This window comes from Desmodus rotundus, chromosome 3 (assembly GCF_022682495.2).
Source record: "Desmodus rotundus isolate HL8 chromosome 3, HLdesRot8A.1, whole genome shotgun sequence".
In the NCBI taxonomy this organism is placed as follows: Eukaryota; Metazoa; Chordata; class Mammalia; order Chiroptera; family Phyllostomidae; genus Desmodus; species Desmodus rotundus.
The window spans coordinates 20727788-20741365 of NC_071389.1; the positions used below are offsets into that span (position 1 = coordinate 20727788).

At 51.9% G+C, this 13578-nt stretch overlaps 1 protein-coding gene across 3 annotated transcripts in view; it reads left to right on the forward strand.

The window, feature by feature from the left end:
* The window catches only part of ZNF362 (zinc finger protein 362), a 38860-nt gene that overhangs the window by 14528 nt on the left and 10754 nt on the right, over positions 1–13578 (forward strand). For all 3 annotated transcript variants that reach the window (XM_053920632.2, XM_053920630.2, XM_053920633.2), the window contains 4 exons: positions 4143–4206; positions 4389–4635; positions 7771–8092; positions 8755–8979. In XM_053920632.2, coding sequence (XP_053776607.1) covers positions 4143–4206; positions 4389–4635; positions 7771–8092; positions 8755–8979 — 858 coding nt within the window. The remainder of the gene's footprint in view (positions 1–4142; positions 4207–4388; positions 4636–7770; positions 8093–8754; positions 8980–13578) is intronic.

Sequence of the window (13578 nt, forward strand, 5' to 3'; positions counted from 1 at the left end):
GAGCATCGGGACAGATGGAGATACCTGCTTGGAGCTGGGAATGAGGGGCTACAGGAGGTGCCCATCTTAGGGGAAGACCGAGCCCAGTGTAGGCCTGCCGAGTCTGAGAGCCCGTGAGACAGCCAGAGGTGTGTGTCGGGGAGGCAGCTGGAAGGCTGGGCCTGGAGCTCCAGGGAGAGGCCTGGGCTGCAGGCGGAGCCTTAGTGGTTAGCTGGTATTTAAAGTCCTGGGGTAGATGGGCCACCCAAGTACTGAGGCCAGTGGGAGAGAGAAAGCTCCTGTCCTTCCCTCAGCAGCCCAGCGGGGGCACTGAGGGAGAGACTGAGATGAGGGACCCAGGGGTCACTGCACAGAGATCTTCCCGAAGGGCTCAGCTGGCAGGGAGGCCATGTAGGACTGGAAGGTGGCTTGTGGGCTTTGACCACAATGAGGTCCTTGGGGGCACATAGGAGGTTTCATAGGCGAAAGTTCTTTTTGCAGAAACTTGGGTCATTTCTCTGCTTCCTTCATTTAGCTTGGGATTCCTGGAGGGCAGGGCTCTTTGGTTGCCTCAGGTTCCCCCGCACTGGCTCCCTGTTTGGCCCACAGGGTGTGCTCAGAGCAAATGGATGTGTTGATGGACGGGTGGGTGGGTAGGTGGGCCCGTGGCCATGGGGACGCTGTGTCCAGAGGCAGCTCTAGGAGGTGTTTCATTCATCTACCCATCCGACTTTTTCTCCCTTTTAGAGCAAAACCCCCAAATGACAGCTTACCTGCCCTGTACAAGGGTCAGTGAGTGCGGTGTGTCTCAGGACCCACAGCGCAGAGCCTGGGCGTGTGTCTGGGGCTTGAAGCCCAGTCCACATGTCCTGCCTGACCACCAGCGTGTCTCTGCCTGTTCTGCTGTGGACGTTCAGGGCCAGCCCACTCAGGCTCTTCTGCCTCCATCCGCTATGGCCCTGGCACTGTCCTCAGGCTTCTCCCTCTGACCTCGGTCCCCTTGGATTCATTGTTCCCCTGGCCCAGCACACTTCCTGATGCCTTCTCACCCCCAGCATCCATCCCAACTCCTGAGCACGGCATTCAAGGCCTTGCCAGCTGGCCTGTGTCTCTCACCCCCTCACCATGCTCTAGCTCTCTGATGCCAGTGGTGGCTGCTCACTGTCCCAAACCTGCCATGTAGTGTCATACCTCTGTGTCTCTGCTCAGGCTGTTGCCTCTGTTGGGAATGGCCTCTGCCTCGTCCACCTGTCCTAAACACACAACTGACCAGTCTCTCCTGCTTAAAATCCCTCATGACAAGGTCTGAGCAGCTTAGCTCGGCCCTGGCCACCTTCTCCCTGCCCCCTTGCCACAGCCCCCCCATGTCGTGCAGATCCCAGGGTTGCCCAGGTGGACACCCACCTCTCAGGCCTTCTGCGGGGCTCACAGGAGATATTCTTGGTGCACACCTAGCAATGTGCCTGACACTCGGTAGGAGGTCAGCAAGTGTTACTCCTGCCCTGCTCCCACTGGCCTTCCCTGCATCTGACGCACAGTAGGTACACACCAGGGCCAGGGTCACCAACTGAATCATTAAGTTTTTTCAGACAGGCCAGAGAAGGATGGGGACATTAGGCAGAGGCTCTGTGGATCGGACTAAATGACTCAGGGCAGAGCCTTGCCCTCTGTGGGCCCACTTGCCCAACCAGGGTGAGGGGTGGCCCCTGCCTGGCCAGGGGCCTAATCAGTGGCAGAGAAGATGCCCTCTTGCAGCTGTGGGACCCTAGGCAAGCGGCCCTCTTCCCCATGCCTTTCTGACAGGAGTCAGGCTTTGGGAAGCCTGACCTTGGCATTGAATTGAAGAGGAGGAGGGAAGAGGACCGCTTTCCCAGAACTAGCTGAGAAACAGCTGGGTGCTGTGGGCGGAGTCCTGGGCCAGGACCGTCTAACCCCATTTACAGATGAGGAAAACCGATGCTCAGAGAGCTAATGCCCCACGCTACAGCCCTGCGCTCCCTCCTGTTTCGCCACCCGTGTGGCCTGGAGCACGGTGCGTCCCTCCCAGTGCCCTAGTTTCTTCCTCTGTGAAATGGGACTCAAAGTTCTTCCCTGCTTCCTGGGGCTCTGCCGAGAACGCCGCTGGGTACAGAAGAGCTTCGGAAATGGCCAGTGTCAGATAATTGTGTAGGGCTGCCTTTAATGGTTGTTATTCTTCTATTTATTCATCCTGTCACGCAGCTCATGTTATTGATAACCTCTGGGCCAGCACAGCTAAGGGACTGATGAGCTGGACTTGGGAGACAGGCAGTTTAGGGTGCGAATCTCAGCTCTCTGCTTTCTTGCTGTGTGACCTTGACCAAGTCATTCCACCCCCTTTGAACTTCAGTTTCCTCGATTGTAAAAGGTGGATAATGAGAGTGTACCTGCCTTTCAGTGTCAGTGTACCTGGCACAGGTAGGCACTTGGTGACCGGCAGCCTCCTCACTGTTATTACTATTTTGAGGTCTTTCTGGGAAAGAAGTCCCAGGGATCTGGAGCGGGCAGGGAGAACTCCAGGCAGGAAGTGCTTGTGTGGGGCTGTGTGGGATGGGTAGAGGGAAGGGCAGCTTGGTGCCTGTGGGTGAGGGGAGCGGGAGCAGGAGTGCTGTTAGAGGCAGGGGTTGCCCTGGCCACCCCAGAGGAAGATACCCGGATCCCCAGCCTGGCCAGGCTCAGACCCAAACCACCCCAGGCTGGAAGTGAGGGGCAGGGGGTTTTGCATGTAGGTATTATTATTAGCATGTGGATATTTGCCCCACAGAGGACTGGAGTTTGCAAAGCAAATTCCCTGGCGGGACCGACCTGCACAAATCTCATTTCTAGGCTTGACTCTGGCACCCTAGCCCTGTGGTGTTGAGTAGCCCTCTTCCTTCTCTCCAAGCCTCAGTTTCTTCATCTAATACGGGGTTATAATAACGCCTGTTCCCTCTTCTCAAGTATAGATCGTAAGAGATAATTCACCTGAAAGATCTTTGTTAGTGTGCTGAGATTAGGTGATAACCTTATTGAAGATCTTTCTCCTGAAGCCCTCTGTCTGCAAGTGCAGGAGGGGCTCCCCAGGCTTGTAGGACTAGGACAAGAGGGTGAAGACACTTCATTTTGGCCTTGCCTATCAACAGCAACACGTTCGTTTAAGCAGTATTATGAGTTAGGTACTTAATAACTTCTATAAGAGAGATGACTTAGGGAAATTGGGTGGGAAGCCGGATAGTGGAATACCCCTGTGCAGCGTGTCCCTGTAAGTCACTTATTCTCAGGTCACGGGAAGACTCTTACCCTCTGGACAACTAAGATAGTTCTGAAGGCCCCTTCTTCATACCTCCCTGGTTGAAGAGGCCTTCTAGCGAACTGCCCAGGCCTGCCATGGGGCCTGTGAGGCGAGGCCGCCGGACAGATTGTCACATACGTCTGGGGAACAGCCCCGAACTGCCCTAGTCTCAGGCCCCTCAGGCCCCTCCTGTGCACAGTGTTCTGACACATTCTTGCAGGTGAGGTGTTGCTTGTGGCCATGCTTGTTTCTTTAAAGAGAACTTTCCAGAGGTACAGTTTCTTGGGCCAAAGGCCAATCATCATCTGGGCCTTTGTAAGTCACCCTGCCACGTTGCCTTTCAGAAAGACGGTGTCTGGTGACTCGGGTTGCCCCCTGTGTTCTGATGAGGCTGTCTGCACTAAGGGGGGTCCTTGGTCATGAGGGCGGGGGTTGGGGGTGCGCAGTTGCCTCTGCTCTGTGGACGTTTACAAAGTTGCCCCAGGACTCCTGTTCGTCTGTGGATTGGGGTGGAGGGCTTTTGTGGGGAATTCATGGGCCCATGGGGTTGGCTCGGCAACCGAATGCCCTTCTGGGGGATGGGGGTGGGGATTGGTCTGCCAGTTTGGGGGGGGGCGGTGCTGGGAGCACTCTGGTCTGGGTGTGACCTTTGTCCTCTGGGCCCACTGAGGGAGAGGTGGATTCCAGACTTTTCAGCATGGAGCTGTCCTTCGCTGTCCTAGTAGGAGGCCTGCTCTGCTGCCGGGTGAGGTCCCACCAGGGCAGGGATCCCAGACTCTGGCCTAACTCCAGTGGGCGCAGCTGAGGGCAGCTAACCCCAGGCTGGTGGGGAGGGAGGGGCCTCTTCCCTGAGACAGTTGCTCTCTCCCCACAGGATGGCCGAGCCTCGATTTAACAACCCCTACTTCTGGCCCCCTCCTCCCACCATGCCCAGCCAGGTAAGATGAGCGTCACCCCTCCGGCCAACCTCCCTCTCTTGTTGCTTTGCTTTGCCTGGGGTTTTTGGCTGCGGTCTGCAGGGCGAGGGGAGAGGGGAAGGGGCTTGCCGGTGGACTGGCAGCCAGGGAAGGGGCCAGATGCTGCCCAAACCCCTTCAGTCTCTCTCCTCTCCCGCCCACAGCTGGACAACCTGGTCCTGATTAACAAGATCAAGGAGCAGCTGATGGCGGAGAAGATCCGGCCGCCTCACCTGCCACCCACGTCGGCCTCCTCGCAGCAGCCGCTGCTAGTGCCGCCGGCGCCAGCCGAGAGCAGCCAGGCGGTCATGTCGCTGCCCAAGCTGCAGCAGGTGCCGGGGCTGCACCCGCAGTCCGTGCCGCAGCCCGACGTGGCGCTGCACGCCCGGCCAGCCACCAGCACTGTCACAGGTACTGCCGGCGAGTGAGGCCTGGGTGGGCGGGGTGGAGACCTGTCCGGTTGGGGGGTGTAGTGAGTGTGGCGGGAGGCTTGGTGAGCAGGGAGCAGATGGGGCCTGGCGGAGGTGGAGCTTCAGGTGGCAGGGCTTGTCTGACCAGCCACAGCCACCAAACTAACTCCGACCCTGTTCTGGAAGGATCTACCCCACTAAATCGCCAGGAGGAGGGCGGGCCCACTGGGGGCTCATCTGGGAAGCCAAGTCAGTTTAAAAAATTAAGGAATCCAGAGAAGAACTCTGACCAGACCTGGGGCAAGGTGGAGAGGTTGTGTGGGGTAGAGATTTTATTGGAGGAGCAGATGTGCAAGGAAAGGTTGGCAGTTAGGTAGCTAGGGAATGGAGCGGCGGGAGCGAACAGCATGTGCAAAGCGAGTATGTGTGAGAAAGCTAGAGGAGGACAGTCTGGCCGAGGAGCCCTGGAAGATGATGGTGAGGACGACCCAGGCAGCTCCAGCTGAGCATGCTCGCTAGCATTCCTTTTATCGCTCCCAGCAGTCCTGTGAGGTGGGTACTGTTAGTATTAGGTTGAACCGTAGACCCATTTGATTTACAAAAGCAGCAGTTTTGTGCATTCACTTAACATCTCTTTTCGACAGATGAAGAAACTGAGGCCCAGTGTCACAGTCAGGAAGAGGCAGAGGCAGGAAGTGTGGTCCCAGAGCCCTCATGCTAACCCTTGTGCTTTACCCGGTTCTGCGGAGGCTAGAGAGGAAGCGGGCACCAGACTGTGAAGGGCCCTGCGGGCCACATGGTGTCGTTTCCACTTTACCCTCAGGCACTGGGGAGCTGTGGAAGGTTTTAAAGTAGGGGAGGGAAATGCTCAGATTTGGGTTAGAAAGCTGGGTGTGGTTGCACGATAGAAACTGGCTTGGTGGAAGACAAACATGGAGGCAGAGAGAGATGCGGGAGAGGGTGGGGGCCACGGCAAGGCGGTGGGGACAGAGAGACGTGGGCAGATCTGAGTTACATTGCGGAGGATGGACAGGGCTGGTTGCTGGATCAGATGTAGGGGTGAGGAGTGGGAGGAGGTGAGGGAGACTCCTGGGCACTGCCCGTGAGTTGGAAACATAGGGGGTGGAGTGGCAGGGCGGGGGGAGGCGGTGTCATCAGCTCAGTCTCGGATAGGGTGCCCAGGGGGACATCCTGGTGCCGTGTCACAGGGGTCACAGGGGTCACAGGGGTAGGGATGCCTGGTGGACAGGCTTTCTCTGGTGGCCACTGCAGCTGGGTCTCTGTTCTTCCCTGGCTCACCCCTGCCACCAGCGAGGCACCCCTGCCTCTCTTCCCTTCTCCCGCCTCCTTTCACAGACACCCAAGAATTATGGGGCCCTGTGAGCCTCCCCCAGGCCCCAGCCACACTCAGCACATTCCCCATTAGTATGATTTTATTAAATTTATTTTTTCATTATAAAAGTAATATTAAAAAAGTAATATAAACATATTAAGGGAAATTTGGAAAACAGAGAAAGTAAGAAAAAAATATTACTCATAATCCCCCAGCTCCTAACCCAGCAGTTTACGGCACCATTTGGTCTCGTTGCTTCCTTTTTCGTCTTTTTGGTTTGCATTAAATAATGTGTGCATGTGTTTTGCTGAGCCTGTGGTGGGGCTGTACCCACGACTTGAACTTGCTGTTCCTCCTTGCCTTTCTATCATAAACATACTTAGTGCATTTTCTATTATAACGGTAATACGTAGTCATTATAGAAAGTTTAGAAATGGAAGACAAGCTGAAAGGAGAAAAAGTCCTAGTCCTACTGTTGTTGGCATTGTCATTGTTTTCTCTATAATTTATTTTATTTTATCCTTTAATCACAGATGTAAAAAGTGGATGAATTCACCAGGTAAAAAATTCAAATAATATAAAAGCAAATAGACAAAAATATGAAAATCTCTTTTTACCAATAAATTCTTTTCCCTGTAGAGCACCAGAATTCACACACAATTTAGTTTGGTGTGTCTCTGCTCACATCCATTCTGTGCACTTACCCACATATGTGTTGTCTGTGTACACACATGTAGTTTGGGGGTGTGTTTTTTGATAGGTGGGTTCGTACTGTCTGTGGTTTCCCTTTTCGCCCGACAGCAGCTTGGCCTTCTGAGTCACTGAGTGACATCTGTCTGGTTGCCGTGGCTGCCCCGTCCTCCATCACGAGGGGGGGCTGCATCCCTTTACACAACCCCCACTGAAGACCTCTGGGTTGTATTTAGCTTGTCTGATCTCAGTTTTTATGGAAGGTCCATTATACATGTTTCTGTTCATGTGCAAATATTTCTTCAGGGCGATTTCTAAAGGTAGATTTGCTTGGTCAAAGGTTAGGTACATTTAACCTTTTAAGGCCTATGGCCAAGCGGCCCTCCGTTAAAGCTGATAAATGTACACTCACCAGCACCTGATACTCAAAACATACTATCTTTTTCAGTGCACAAAAAGATTTTAAAAAGCACAGTTTTCACCACATTATAGAAACCACTTTAATCGTTTTGTCTACTTAACCTGATACTCTAAATGTTTCTGGTCCCCTCATTCTTAAAAGAGTAACTTCTATTATAGAAGTTTAAAAAAGTTTATTTTCAAAGAGTTAGGAAATATAGTTAAACCAAAAAAATTTTTTTTAATTACTCCTAATTTTACCATCCATATCACATTTTGGTACGTCTCTCCTCCTACTTACTTTTTCTATGCATACAGATGCCTTTACTTTCTTTTTAATGAGCAGTAATGTTCAGTAGAGGAAATTGATCAAAATTGATGACTCCTTCCTTCTCTAATGTTGCATATTTCAGTTACCTCTAGTTTTTACTGTTGTAACTAACACAGTAGTGGACATCTTTGTGCCTCGGGTTTTTTCTGTGGTTTGAATGATTTCTGAAGTGCCTGTTATCCAACTCAGCTTAGCTCTTAGGTGTCTAAGGCCTCTTACACATACACAACTTTGATTTGGTTACCCCTGGGTAATAACATACAGAGGGAAGGGGAGGCTCTGCAAGGCGGGTAACTTGCCCAAATCACACAGCTGGGTGGCCAGGGCTGAGCTGGCCCCTGCAGCCGCCCCTCACCCCTGCCCTCACTGCCCTGTCTTTGCAGGTCTGGGGCTGTCCTCCCGGACCCCGGCTGTGAGCACATCCGAGTCCAGCGCGGGCACGGGCACCAGCACCCCGTCCACACCCACCACCACCAGCCAGAGCCGCCTCATCGCCTCGTCCCCTACCCTCATCTCAGGGATCACCAGCCCCCCCCTCCTGGACTCCATCAAGACAATCCAGGGCCATGGCCTGCTTGGCCCCCCCAAGTCTGAGCGTGGCCGCAAAAAGATCAAGGCGGAGAACCCAGGGGGCCCGCCTGTCCTCGTAGTCCCCTACCCCATCCTGGCCTCAGGCGAGACTGCCAAGGAGGGCAAGACATACAGGTGGGGGTCCAGTGGGCTTCACACCTAAGGCTGCCCCCAGGAGCACAGAAATGGGGGTTGGAAAGAAGGGACCCAGGAGCTGAGGGTGGGGGCTAAGGTCCAGAGGGTGGGGTCACCTGACAGGCTGCACCCACATTCTTTCAGAGGCAGTGGGGGGCTGGGGGCTGCCCCTCCTCCCTTCAAGCAGTGAGCTCAACCCTGAACATTAGAATCCCTGGGGGAGAGTTCAAAAAGTGCCAGTACCAGGGACACACCTGCAAAAATTCTGATTGAATTTGTTGGGGGGGGGGGAGCTTGTGGAAGGCTTTTCTTGAACACCCCCACCTGCCCCGCTGATTCTGGGTGCAGCCCAGGCGAGCCCCTCCCGCAGAACTGTGGGGTGTGGCTCTGGGCAAACCTGCACCAGGAACACGAGGCCTCTCTTCGCTGTGAGGTGGCAACCTGCTTCCCCAGCTGCCTGAAATGGAAATATGCCCCCAGGTGGAAGGGCTTTCCCCTCCAGCCTGCAGGTTGTCTAGGGCCTGAGCATGCCCCAGGCTGGACCTGTGCCCCAGGGACTCCTCACAGGAACGCTCTGTCCCTGATGCAGAAGGTCCCCCCTGAGCTGTACAGGCCAGGGTTGCAGGGGTCTTCCCAGGTGTGAACCTGCCTCTTGCCCACAGGTGTAAGGTATGCCCGCTGACCTTTTTCACCAAGTCCGAGATGCAGATCCACTCCAAGTCGCACACAGAGGCCAAGCCCCACAAGTGCCCGCACTGCTCCAAGTCCTTTGCCAACGCCTCCTACCTGGCCCAGCACCTGCGCATCCACCTGGGCGTCAAGCCCTACCACTGCTCCTACTGTGATAAGTCCTTCCGACAGCTCTCCCACCTCCAGCAGCACACCAGGTGAGTGGCCTGCTTGGTGCTGACCTACTGCAGCCTGTTCCAGCTCAGCACCTGTGCCCGTGCACGGACCTGCTACCAGGAGGGGCCACGACCTTCTCTAGGTGCCCATGGCCCTCAGGGTCAAGCCAAATTCCTTTGCTTGGCATTCAAGGCCTTTTATAATGTGACCTTTGTGGACCTCACTGGTCTCAGCTCATACTCCTGCACCATCCTTCCCATTGCTTCTCAGCTGCAGGTCTTTGCTCGTGCTCGTCTTCTACCTGAAACCCTCCCCTCCTTTACCCTGTTTCCCTGGCCCTCTCCTATCCATCTCTCAGTCCAGCTTCCTCCAGGAAGTCCCCCCTGAGCTGCTTCCACAGGCCCCGTGCCTTCCCACCGCAGCAGTACTTGCCTGGCTATTTGCTCACCATCCCCAATATATTGGGGGTTCTTGAAGGCCAGGGCTCCGTCTCTTCCATTTCCACACCCAGGGTGTGCCACAAACCTCTACGCATTTGTTTAGTATTTGTGGGATAAATAGAAGTAGCTTTCATAAGGCCATTTAACAAATAATTACAGAACCTCTTCTATAAGCTAGACATGGTTCTCAGTGCTGGGAATACAGCAGTGAACAAAACAGACAAAAGTCCCTGCCTCCTGGGGCTTCCATTGCAGGCCAGTGTGTGGAAGGGAGACTCAGAGGTTAGAATGCATTAAGGAAAGGAAAGTTTTTGCAGAGGAGTGCAGACACCAAAAAGCCTGGCTTGCCAAATCAAAATACCATGGAAATTTAAAGAACCAAACCCAAGGTTACCAAGATCGCGGTTCACAGCACTTTTCTCCCAGGCCAATGGTATCTGTAAGCTCTGCTGTGTGTTTGCCAGGCTCAGCACAGCGCAGGCCGGGGATAAAGTTGTGTTTGCCGTGGAGTTCGTGACGTACAGAAAGCGCCGAAGGTTTCCTCTATTCTGGGGACGAATGCCGGAGTGTTTTCTTTGTTTTGTGGTCATTATGCATTTATGTGTCCCCGCCACCTTTGTACGCTTTACCAGTCTGTTTCCCAGACATCGGGGCATGGTGTGTGGGTCGGACAGAGAGAGACAAATGGCCGAATGGCCACAGATCAAGGAGTCGGGCTGCTGTTCTCACTCCCGTGTCTCCTGCTGTGGGTGTGACCCCATGAGTTTGTTTCGGCAATTTTCTGAGTGTGGTCGTTACTTTGATTTTTTTTTTTTTTTAAAGTTTGGCCAGTTTTATGTACAGGGAGGTGTGTGTAATTAGGTGTTGGTTAAGCAAGCCCCCCTGGTTGTATTGTTACTAAAATTAGAGCACATGATGCTAGGATTTGAGAGTTAACTTCTGTGGGGAGACTCTGTAAAGCCCCCTGTCATCATTTTAATGTGTGTGTGTAAGATTTTCTCACTAAAGTCAGGAACCTAGACCATCCACTTCACCCCCGTCAGGTCTGCCTCTACAGCCTGTGACAGAAGGGCACCGTCTTTTTGGAGGACCCCCGAATTTGTCAAATTCCTGGGCTGGCAGGAGTGACTCTGTGTACAACCTTAACAACTGCCACTCCACAGCCACGGAGCAGATCCGGTCTGGGTTCCTGGGGGCCTGGGGAGCCCCGCCCCCGCCAAGTACAGTCCTTGTTTCTTACTACCAGGCTTGTCATGCCCAATTAAATGGGATTTGCCTTAAATGTGACATTTCTGGCATGGTCATGGCTACAAATTTGATTTACCCAATTATCTCCTATTAGGAAGGAAGACAGATTCTTGAACCTACGTCCAGAACCGGTAATGATCAGAAAAAAGAGCAGGGTCTCAGTGAAGGCTCTGGGAATGTTTTCTAGGAACTGTTCTGAGTGGCGTTGTGGACAAGGCCAGTTACCTGTGTGGTTTTCAATAGAGTGTCATTGTTAAATTTCCCTGGTTGTTCATTAGTTTCTATGTTAAATTGTTATAGGGCTTCCCCTCCAGAATTCCGAAGGGTTAGTTAGAATTCCATTTAAGGGATATTTTATTCCAGTGTGTACAATTATAGCCTCCTAAATTGAGGATTAGAGATAAATCGAAGAAAAAATGGGATGTTTCTCACACGCCCTTTAGAAAATAACATTAACTAGAATTAAATCACTTCCATCCAATGCAACGTCGTAATTCCTGTTCCGCTGATCTGGGGCAGTTTGTCCGCTTTGCAAAGTTGTTTTCTTCTGGACTCGAGATCTTGGATCCTGGCTTGGCCGCGAGCAGTGTCTGGTTGTGGTGACGGTGAAGCTGTCCTCTCTTGAGGTTTCTTTCAGAAGACTGAATTCTGACCCGCAGCTCGAAGCAGAGGCCTTTAGGCAAGTGTGGGGGTCAGGGGGTCAGACCTGTGGCTAGCTAAAGGACTCTGGCCTGTATGTTACAATAACCAACAATATCAGAACGGAGGAGAATGGAGTCCTCTATTAAGACATAACAGGTGGTCAGTTTTTCAGGTTAAAAACATAGGCAGCAAGGGCACTGACCCATCTTCAGGGTCTTTTCATTTATCTCATAAACCGTGTGTTACGATTGGCACTAATTGGTAAGTGTGGTTAAAGCTAGAAAAAAATGTTTTTAGATACCTGTCTGTTGGTACCTAGTGTGCAAGACTCTGTACATGAAAAGTGGCTGGTTTTTTTTCTCTGTCTTAAAAAATATACAACTATATAAATATATTTGTATTATATATAATTATATGGTATATATATAATTATATTAAGGCATACGATGATATTATATATGCTATTACTATATATTTATATAAATTATATATAATTACATATATTCATAAAATTAACTCAGAGATCGAGCTCTCTTTTGCTTTGCCAACTTTCGTGTGCTGGCAACTTCCTAGGATAGCTCGTACTCCTAGTGTTCTGCTGATTACAAACGGAGAGTTCAAAACATAGCTGATTTATTCGGATCACCCCTCTTTTCATAAAGTGAAGGAAGAAATCTTTGGTGTCGCCCCGTGGCCATCTGGACACTCGGAGCCTCTGGGTGTAAAAGACGCCTTGGTCATTTTATTCTGGGTTTGAGGACGGCTGTAACACAGAGTTGGCCGAGTAGGTGCGGTTTGCATATCAGTCTAGTGGGAAATACGCACCACAGCCCACAGTGATAGTTATTAAGAATCCTAGTTCTTTCAGAAGGAGACTTTTGTTTACAAATGTCACTTGAGACCGCAACAAAGCAAGCAACAAGAAATGAACAGGCCCTGGAAGGAGAGTGTTTCACCAGAATGTTCCTTGATGGGCCGTTGCTTTCCATTCCTCAGGGCACAATTGTGTGTGTGTGTGTGTGTGAGATTTGAGGGTTTTTTTAAAAAATCTTCACCTGAGGACATGTTTATTGATTTTAGAGAGAGAGGAAGGGAGAAGGAGTCGGGGGAGAGAGAGAGAAACATCGATGTGAGAGAGAAACATCCATCGGCTGCCTCCCGTATGCACCCCAACCGGGATCAAGCCCACAACCTTTCTGGTGTGCGGGCCGGTGCTCCAGCAGCCGAGCCACCCGGCCAGGCCTGGTTTGAGTCCTTGATGGTGAAAAGCCAAACAAGCAACACGAGGGCTGTAACAACATTTAGGGACAAGTAATTAGCCATTAGGCAGTAGCACATGTAATTAAACCAGTGTGCCCTCACCCAGGGACAAAGAGGCTGGTCTCAAATGCCCATAGTCCCGGCGTACTTAGATAAACAAACAAACAAACAAAGCCAAACGTAACGAAGTGACCAGATTCCAGGTTCCCTGTTTTCTACCATTCTGGTTTTTGCCCCTTGATAGAAAACCCAACAATCAGGGCTTAGAATCAAACCCATCTTCCCAGTGTTATTGCCAATCATGAAGGGAATGGGAAGAGAAGGTCCTGTCCAAACCCGAGCCAGCCCCGGCCGAGGAATGGAAGTGCAGTTAGAACAGGCTGAGAAGACACGTCCTGCTTGTTGAGAAGGATGTGCCTGGGAGCACTCGGGGGCTGATACGGTTCAGTGACGCTGGGGACACGGACGCATCTTGGTGGGACCTCCATTGGTAAGAAAAGCACAAGTAAAGAAAAGCAGGTGACTTGCAGAGTTTTGCAGAAGGCCAGTCTCCGGGGGCTCAGCTCAGTGAATAGTAGATACCATGTGCATTTAAAGAGACAGTAAACAATTTCGTAGCAAGTCTGTTCAAGGTAAAAAAGAAAAAAAAGCAGGGATCTCCAGCAATTAGCAGCTTGTAAGATCAGGTATCACCATGCAGTAGTGAGGGAGAACATTGTTTTGTTGGGGACTTGGGTGCAGAGGAGGCTCCATGATTTATTCTGGGGGGCACTCATGCTGTGCAGAGCGACTCTGGATTTATTTGTTCAGGCTGCAGGGGATTTCTGCCCTTTTCCCTTTTCCCGGCCGTGTGATGTTTTGTGCGTGTGTAGCGATAGTTTGTGAGAGGGGCAGGTGTCGTTTTGGTGCCCCAAGTCTGATGATTGTAACAGTCACAAAGTCGCCATGACCACAGGGTGGGGCAGAGGTAGGTTTGCAGTTGTGAGTGCGTAAGACAATTTATTCTTGTGTTACTAAGTATTATTGTATTATTTTCATACCAACAGTTCA